This window comes from Oxyura jamaicensis, chromosome 1 (genome assembly GCF_011077185.1).
Source record: "Oxyura jamaicensis isolate SHBP4307 breed ruddy duck chromosome 1, BPBGC_Ojam_1.0, whole genome shotgun sequence".
NCBI classification, from domain to species: Eukaryota; Metazoa; Chordata; class Aves; order Anseriformes; family Anatidae; genus Oxyura; species Oxyura jamaicensis.
Genome location: NC_048893.1, coordinates 28209857 through 28219419, shown reverse-complemented (window position 1 = coordinate 28219419; position 9563 = coordinate 28209857). Strand labels below are relative to the sequence as shown.

The window sequence follows — 9563 nt, the reverse complement described above, 5'->3', positions numbered from 1 at the left end:
TTCTATTCTATTCTATTCTATTCTATTCTATTCTATTCTATTCTATTATGCTAATTAGAAAGCAATATTGGTGCAGGTACTTACTATATGATGCATTTGTTATGAATGTTAAGGGAATAAACATAAAGTCCCCCTAAACAAATATTAAAGGGTTTTAGCTTACCAACAGACAGGAGCGTGTTAAATGCAATAAAGAGAAGCTGAGATATTCCCGGAGATCTCCAGCTAGCTCAGTGAATTGTTCAGTCCCAGGTTTGTTCATTATTAAAGTGCTGTTATGGCTTATGCATCCTTCCCCCAGCTTTATCACTAAAGGCTCAAAGCCCTCAGAGATCTCTACCAGCTAATACCAAAACACGATCTAGAAACAGTTTTCATAGATGCACTTGCTACTCTCCCTTTCAGAATGGCAAGACAACAATTATAGGAGGGGAAATTACAGTATGTGATTTTAATTTGCATGTAAGAGACTGACACTAAAATGAAATTATATTAGCTCCCTTTTTGCATTCCCTATATTGCTTTCCCAAAATATAAAGTAAACCAAACATTAGTCAATAAACAATTCAGTTTCAAGTGTGATTTTCTTTGATATTCGCTTGCATTTCCTCATGGTCTTCACTTGACTTCACCCATCATCTTTAGCGCTTATTGCCATCTTTCATTCGATTGCAACTGTTTCTGTGGGAGAAGCTATTATTGACTGTCCCTTTATGCAAGGCATTCTTAAGAGCACAGTAAACTGTCTTGCTTTTCAGATTCAAGGAAGCACAGCAACTACTTGTTCTTTCCCCCCCTCTTTCTTCCTGTGCTTGAAGGACAAAATATGTAGTCCATGTGAAAGTCTATTCCAATTTTGGCAATTTGGGAGGATATATACTTCATGTTTTGTTGGAATGAAACCAACAAAACCTATAGAGTGTTTTCAAAGAATAATAATAATAAAAATGTTTTCAGATTAAAAAATGAGGCCTACAGTCATCCTATCCAACATCAAGAGCAACTGTAGTGCTTAATTTGGAAATTTAGTCATCCCATGGGTACTTATACCATCAAATCAAAGAAGAAGTGAATCTGAAGGATAAATGTGAAGGATTAATCTGTGTCCAGGTTTTCAATCTGATTTTTTTCTCTCTTCTTTTTTGAAAAGGATGAGTCCATTCAGATCTTTAGAAAGCTTTCTGATGAAAACTTCATTGCAGTCTCTCAAACAGGTCAACTTCAACAACGGAAACTTTTTTGTTGAAAATGTTACAACCGTTATAACAGATACATTAGTTTCTGTACATCCAAATTCAAGCTGAGCTCATAAAGTTGGTTTCTTCCTTTCTTGTGTACTGTCACAGGAAAAAAAGTCTATTGGCCAAAACTGTGATGTATTCTGAAGCCAGGAGCATTTTGGCATGTTTATTCTAACCAACCTTGACAGATGTTATCACTTTATCAAGCTTTATCAATGTTATCTCATTACAGATGAGGAGTATGAGAACATTGGTAGTACTGGAGAAAACACGGCAGGGAACACCACAAGAAACCAGTGCTTGTTCTTCATCACCTTCATTCTTACTTTGATCATCAGTTTGGCGCTTGTTTCCTTTGTAATATTCTTAATAAGTAAGTAAAAACAACAGTGGTTCTTATAAATATGGGGCCAACTGGAAGAACTTTGCTGAAATGTCTTACTACCCTATAGAATCCTACCATCACATCTGCATGTCCAAAGCCTTTACCTGGCTATGGGCGGTGGGTCTCGGTCCTGGGTGTGAAAGCACAGGCCTCTACTCTCTGAAATACAAGGCACAATTTTATCCGTTGTGTAAAGCTTTTGTGAGCTTAAACAGCTGTCGAGAATTTAGCTCAGAAGGGCGAAAGTGTGTTTTTGAAAATGCTGACTGGAAATTAAATTAAATTTTAAAGATAATCATAAGGCAACGAGTCAGCTTTCTGTATCTGTCCAGGTGAAGTTCAGCATTGGTGTCATTCCACTGAAACTGGAATTGCACTAATAATATAAATGGAATAGCACTTAAATCAGGCTCCCTGGAGATATTCTCTTTTATTCAGAAAGAACTGAAGGTTGCAGGCTAAGTACTGGCTGGAAAGTGTTTGTAACTAAGAAAACCTCAAAGAAACAAAAAAACGGATGACATATATCAAAACTGGCATGTAGCATCCAGTCTGCAGACACTATTCCACTTGGGGTGGGCTGGCTGGGCTGGCTCAGCTAACACTGCTAAGCACACGGCTACAGGGACAGGGGGCCTTGCTTTATGGAGCCTTTGCCATCGTGGGGTTTTCTGTGCTAACGGTATTGGGCAGAGTCTGAGGTGCTTTATTTTAATTCACCAGCCCATTTTTGAAAGAATCGGAATACGTATGAAATTAAGATTTATTTTATTCTATAGTAGGGAATTTACTAGAGTGAAGCAAAAATCCTCATCCTTGACTGAATTTGTTCAGAAGTTCTCAAGGGACAGAATATCAGACAAGTAAAGAACACAAAGGAAATCTTCGGTGGCACGACTGTAAAAGCCTAATTCAAATATCTCATATTTGAATTCTAGATATCTTTAATGGGCTGCTGCTAGAAGTAGAGCCCTGGTATACATAAATGAGTAATGTGCCCCTCTAGTGGAAAAATGGTAAAGTCATAGTGAAAAGGCTACCTGTAGGGTTTAAAGAAATTTGCTTGGACTCAGGCTGCTGGAGACCTGTACTTTTTGGAACCGATTACCAGTAGTGTTTGTGTCAGGTTATGTATGGAATCCACAGGCATAGATTTGTTTTGCACTGGCACCATTAGAACTAAACTTCTATCTGCTTTAAAACCCATGGGTAATTTTTTTCAGCCTCAGAAAGCCAAAATAAATATAGCTCCAGAAGTGTGTGTAATGTATACTGCATATTGGTGGTCCAGAGTAAATGGGCCTCTTAATGCCAGTATTTACAAGAATTCTCCTTTAACCCAAATGCTTTAGGAAATCAGGTGATATGGCTGTAGGCTTTGGCATGCTTTAGTAGTTGTACTTTTAGAAAAAAATATAGGTGAACAGCGCCCAGAAATAGCAACTTGGAGCCATTTAATAAGACATTTTCTTGTGGACACAAATGGAATGGTTACACTGCTGAAGACTGTAAATTTTGTCTGAGACAGTGTCTTTTATTGTATTATACTGCATTGCAGTTAGTAAAACAGAAAATAAGCAGATGAAGAATTTAATGAGCAGGTAACTCCACCAGATGCATAACTTTTTCTCATTGTATTCTGCTGCTGCTTTCCTGTTAAATATTTTAATCCATAATAATTCCCTACAATCTCACACAAGAATGCAAGAGAGAGTAGTGATGCTCTTGACTTACATGTTGCCAATTTAATGTTGTACATTTTCTTTTCCAAGTTCAAACTAGAAACAAGATGGACCAATTATCAAGCAGACTATTATCTGAAAAGAAGAACATAGAGGAGCTTAAGAAAATAAACAATATGATATTGAAGTATCTAAATCACTCAGGAATGAAGGAAAAGGGGAAACACCTCTTCACAGAGTCTCCCGATCTTCATGATTTCTTCACCCATCCCGAGCTGAAAGTCCCTGGGGAATAAATCTACTTCAGAATGAAATTCAGCATCACTGTTCATGCACTCGGCTGTTTCCATATGATGCACAGGCTACTTAAACATTCTGATATGGTCACAGGAACACTGGAAAGGCTATCCGAATGAGGAATATTAGAAAAGAATATTTGATCCTGTTTCATGTAAATAGAGATTATGAAAACTAAGCTTGTATAATTTACAATAAACAGTGGATGGTCAACAGTTTTCAGGAGAGTTTCAGATTCTCTGTGCATTGTAAATTGTGGGGTTAGGGGCTTAGTTTTACTTTAAATGTAAAGTAAATGTAAGTGAATGATAACATGAAATAGTTACTTTTATTCAAATGATTCCAGCATGACCTTGTTCACTTTGGAACAAGTTCTGTTTGCTTCTGTATTATTTGTGTTTAAGGATAACTGCAGATTTCATAACTTATAAATAAAAACAGTTCTGCCACAGAGTTTGGTGGTTTGTTTTTTTTAAAAAAAAAAATTTTTATATATTCTTTTTTCGAAACTACTAAAAAAAAAAAAAAAAAAAAAGACCCAAAACTCATCTAAAAAACAGCCTTTTCAAAACATGCCACATTCAGTCCAAATTCCTAATGACTGAAAGCTGATGTCATATAGTCTTACATGGGAAATCGGCTTAGAGAACTCGTTCTGGTAATACCCATCTCATAACAATGCTAGCATGCTCTACTCATAATTTGTTAGCAGTTTCAGGGGGAAGACCAAGTGTTCTTATAAAGAAGTGTGGGGAAAATGCTAGCTGTACTTGTACTCTTCCCTGTAGTTTCTCTTGTACACTACTGGAGAAAGTCCACAGGGCCAGGTGGAGATCTGGTCTGAGCCCTCCTGTTCTTGAAGTGGTGCTGAGGGTAAAAGCAGCAGGTGATGTTTTCTCACTTTGACTTCATGCAGTTGTGGAGGCTGATACCCAAAAGCATAATCACATAAGGGACTGCTGGGTAGCTCTGTTATTTTAGTATTCAGATCCTGATACTGGCATGAACATTTAGAAACCACCTCAATTATCAATGAGTGAATTTGTTACTCCTATCACAACAGTGAAATAAATGGCAGCCAACACCTTGGAGTATGTCCAGCATCTTCTCTTTTACAAGTTCTCCTCTTTTCATCCAAAGCTTTCTTATCTCCTCTGGAGTATTTTACAAAAAGAAAAAAAAGTCTCCAAAGCCCACTTGTATTGCAGTCTCCCTATCCAGAATGAGTGACAATTCGTGCTGTGGTGACTTCATCATCTACAACAGACTGAAGAACCAGGTCCAGGAGTCTTTCTTGCTATGACCTTACTTGGATTTGCCCACTGATTCATGGGAATTCTATTCCTGCTAATAGGAATACTTCGGTTTACACCTATATTTTGCATCACTTTCTTTCTGTTTCTTGAGCACCATTTTCCTTTTCCTGCCGTATTACTGTCAAATCATTCACACAGAAACTGAGGTGTAGTCTTAAGAGTTTATTACTCCTGCTGTTATTTCTCAGCTGGAGTCATAGCTATCTCTTCTGGATATTGCCAGTGTTTGTTACAAAGATGATTTTACAGAATGATAAACAGAATGATAAAAGTAAGTGTAGAATGTGTTGCAAGGAAAGAAATCTGAAAGACTACAAAATAGAATCTTTCTGTAAATTCTCTTAAATGGTGAAAGAAAAAGTGTTGTACGACTGAAAACATGACACTCACAGTGCTGTTTCTCTGTTCTCCGACCTGTCAGCTGCGTTTTAATGGCAGTATGAAGGTCGCATCTCTCCCACTCTTCTTGTAGCTACCGAACTGCTTTCAGGCTCCTGTCTCACACTGACGCACATCTGTACTTGTTAGCCAGGGAGAAACAACTCTAGTATTTGGCATTCAGTGCATCTCAAACATGGATTTGTCACATCCTTCATTGCAATTGCAGCTATCAGAGCAGTCTGTGGTTCACTAGAAACTGACACCAATTGTCTGTAGATTTTTCTGGCAGGAGGCAACATAAATAAAATCTGTGCTACAGCAACAGTCCCCAGAGAAATGGAAGCGCCCTCATTTCTCTGATTTTGTCTTCAATTTTTGTTAACCTGGTTATTCAGCCAGTAATCGTAGGAAATCCACTTTTTTTTTTTTTTTTTTTTTTTTTTTTTCCTGTCTTTCTATTATTAAGAGTGGTGGTATTCTTCTCCTCCACAGTTTGAGTCTGTAAGGTGCTGAGTACCCTCAGCTGCCGCAGACTTAGATAGGACCAGCAATGTGTAGGTGTGCTTGGTATCACAGAGAACTGAGCCTCCAAATCATCCTTTTTGTATTTAATTGTTTCTTCACTTGCAGCAATCAGTGATTTAAAGCAGTGATTTAAAAAGTGCGAAGGTCCAAGGAACTCTTTAAACCCATCCTGCTAACACTGTTGAAACATCTGTTGTTGGAGCTCCTTGTGTACATGGAGCAGCAATGAATACAGCTCCTTATGTCTTCTCAGCTCAGATTTATCCCAATATCCATTTACAGTGAGGATGACTTCTGTATGACAGCAGAGCAAGGGTGCGATGGCTGTCTTGACAGTAGAGTGCCACAACCACTCCACCACCACTTTCTGGAGTACCTCCACAAACAGCAGCAAGGAACGGCTCCTTCATGGGAACATATCTGTTGTATCTACAGACAGTGAAATAGTCCCAGACAATCCAATGCTTGACTCAAAGTCTTCCATGAACTTGACCCTGAAGGAACTCCATTCCAGAGCTCCATAATCCTCACCCTGAATAAACAGCTAAGTGACTGGTAAACACCAAGCTCCAACAGCAAGTGGTACAACCGATGTACAGTACATTAGGGTCTATCTTCCATAGGCACGGATAAGATCTCTCTTCTGCTGAACATTTGAGGAGTCTTTGCAGTGTCTGGTGGTGTGACAACTTTCCATCCAGGAAGGTGAACTGATAGCTTCATCTAACAGTAGGTACAACCACACTCAGCAGCACTGCTTCTTTCTCTTTGCTCTTATTTGAAGACTGTAGAGACACTTAAACAAAATCACTGGCTTTTCAATGTTTATTTGAGTTCACTGTAAGGCGATATGACACACAGAGGGTTCGGATAGATTTAATAATATGACATTGATGCTCATCTCTCCACAGCTACAACAACTATAATTACTGAAATGACCACTTGACTTCAGGAAATTTTCTGGTGAATAAATCTGGACAATATTAGAAATATCATGGTAAGTAAGGAGAAATACCTAGATTTAACCAAGAAATTATCTTCAACTTCAATCAAAGGCATCACAGTGCAAGTTGTTGAAATATTGTTTCAATCTGTAGGTAATCAGTTAATATCAGTAGACAATTTTTTAAAAAATTATTATTATTATTATTATTTTTTCCCCGTGGTGAGTTTTGTGAGAAATTCACCCCTTTGTTTGTGATATCCACAACTCTCCATGTTTTTGTTACCACCACTCTGGAGTACTATGTGGAACTAAGTGTGGAAATAATGTACAGTATCAGCTAGCAGAGGGCCAGTTAGTGCAGGCATTCACCCACCTTCCTAGCGTTGGGCCACCATGAGAACATCAGCGTGTACTTGGTCAACTTCCAATGAAATGTCAGGTCTTGGTCTTAGTCTTGTGCTTTTCTACAAGGAAATAGGGCTCAATGGCTACAAGCAGCAAGCAAGAAGAGAGGACAAAATATTCTTTCTAGAGAGATCTGTCTATGACACAGTCAGGGGTTAGGTAAATACAGACAGTGGGCACCTTCAGTAAATGAAGATGCACAGATAGGTGGGGGGGAAGTTGAGAGACAAATAAATCCATCCCTTTGCCTGACAGCAGCATCAGATATACTTAAACCATTTCTGACAGATGCTTGTCCAATCACATCATATAATATTTCAGTGATGAAGCTTCCACAAGTCTCCTGCTCTGGTGCTTAGCTAACCACATGGTTAAAAAAAAACTTCCCGAAGTCTAACTCAAATCCCCCTTGCTGAAATCTAAGCCAAGTATTACCTGGTCTATTGCTTGTGAATGTAAAAAATAGTTTACCTTCCATTTTTTCACTTATTATAATAACTCTGTGAGATGATTTTAGTGTTAGGAAAACTTGGTAACCCCCTGAGATATTTGGAATTTTCATGCAACATCTATTCCCTAGTGTGCATTCAGTTTTGATCTGGAAAAAGAGAGTTGTCAAATATTCAGTGAGCAGGACTAACATTCATTATTACTACTGATTTAGGTAGAAAGCTTCACATGCTTTGTTCACCAGGAACAATACAAAGCTGAACATGGCTGAAAAATAATAATGACGTGTGTACTCTGAATCTGGAGTCAGGAGAGAAAATTCCAGGAGTGGTAAAAGGCTGGTCACAAGTTTTGTTAGACCACGTGCTCTCAAAGGTGATGTGCTTTGTATTGTACACAACCCTAACTATTCAGGAACATTAAATGCGGTGTCAATGTATTTGCAAAATGATCAGGGTGTAACAATGCTCAACAAAGCAGAAGGAGAACTGTCAGAACTAGAATTATCTGAAGAACAAAAATCCTGTTTCATGAGGTTTTTAAGATTTTGAAGATCCAATATTTATTTTCATTCCACCAAAGCATAACATTGTAAAATTATACATGAAGTTGCCTGCAAATATCCATTTACATATCAGAAATCTCAGGTTTTCTTGTTCCTTTCATCCTGTCTGACTGTTCACAGATTCAGAACCTTCCCTAGTGGAAATATCATCAGAGCAACATGCTCCAAAAAGCTTTAGGATTTTGAAAATGTTTATTTTGACAAATAGAATTGCAACTGTTTTTAATTAGAACTCTGATTAAGCAACATCTACATAAAACAAATGCCAAATAACAACTAAAAATTGAATTTATGTTTTGACTTATAACTGAAAATCATCTGTCCAAGATGTTTAACTTGATCTTCTTATAGGTTGCTGGTTTCATTTTTCTTGGAAGATGCTGGTGAATAATAAAAGTTGGACGAAATCCTTAGCTTGTAGCCCTGTGCTACTGGGATTAAAGGAGCTGTTCTCTTCAATTGAGAAAAAAGCACTTTCAGTCCATTACTTGTTACAGTTCTTATTTTCCTGATAGATTAACAAGAATACTGAGATCTAAAGAGAAGAACAGAGGGGATGAATGTACTGTGTCTTCCTCTGGGATACATAAAAACTAGCAACACCATGGCCAAAGAGCTTACTCTTATTTGAGAACTTGATCAATCTTAGAATTCAAGAAAAGGTTTTTATAGACTCTATTTTCTATCCTTTCTCTTGTTTCTGGGCCACATTGCAGCAATTGAAATGCTGTCCACGATGCACTGATGAGCCAGCAAAACCCCTGAATGGTAATGAGAAGCGTCCAGTGGAAACAGGCTCAGCACAGTGCTGCTGCTAATTTATCATTGTGAGGCAAACCGACTTACACAGAAGGGTGAAAGGACAATTTAAAAATCTATCGCCTGCCAATTTAAGAATCTATTGATAATTATGGGTTTGTTTTTCATGTTCTGCGCTGCTCATTTAATATCAGTATCTTCTGCACCACATAACTGACTTTGGAAAATATTGCTTGTCTACAAGGTGATATGAAATTTTCAGAATCACTCTTTGCAAAAGCTTGTGGCTGATTAATTGACTCCCAACAATTACTGAACACTCTAGTGTTTTTTTTTTTTTTTTTTTTTTTTTTTCTTTCCCTGAGGGGAACACAGAAGCATTTTCATCAGAAAACCTCCCCCTGGGTCCTCATAACCATATGGGTAGATATGTGGACTATTTTAAATTGGTATTTCAACAGCAAGCGTGGCAAGGATTCTAGCTCTTTTTGTGCGTCGTCAGTGACCAACTGACTTTGCATCCTGGAGCAAGCTTAAATAACTAGATAACGAGGGAAAAGGCTAGCTACCTGCAAACTAATAGTAATAAAGAGAACTTCCTAATATTATTT

At 37.9% G+C, this 9563-nt stretch overlaps 1 protein-coding gene across 1 annotated transcript in view; it reads left to right on the top strand.

Annotated features, from left to right (window-relative positions):
• The window catches only part of LSMEM1 (leucine rich single-pass membrane protein 1), an 11877-nt gene extending 7819 nt beyond the window's left edge, over nucleotides 1–4058 (top strand). Inside the window, exons 4-5 of the mRNA XM_035336781.1 lie at nucleotides 1474–1614; nucleotides 3399–4058. Coding sequence (XP_035192672.1) covers nucleotides 1474–1614; nucleotides 3399–3604 — 347 coding nt within the window. The 3' untranslated portion in view covers nucleotides 3605–4058. The remainder of the gene's footprint in view (nucleotides 1–1473; nucleotides 1615–3398) is intronic.
• The last annotated feature ends 5505 nt before the right edge of the window (nucleotides 4059–9563 follow it).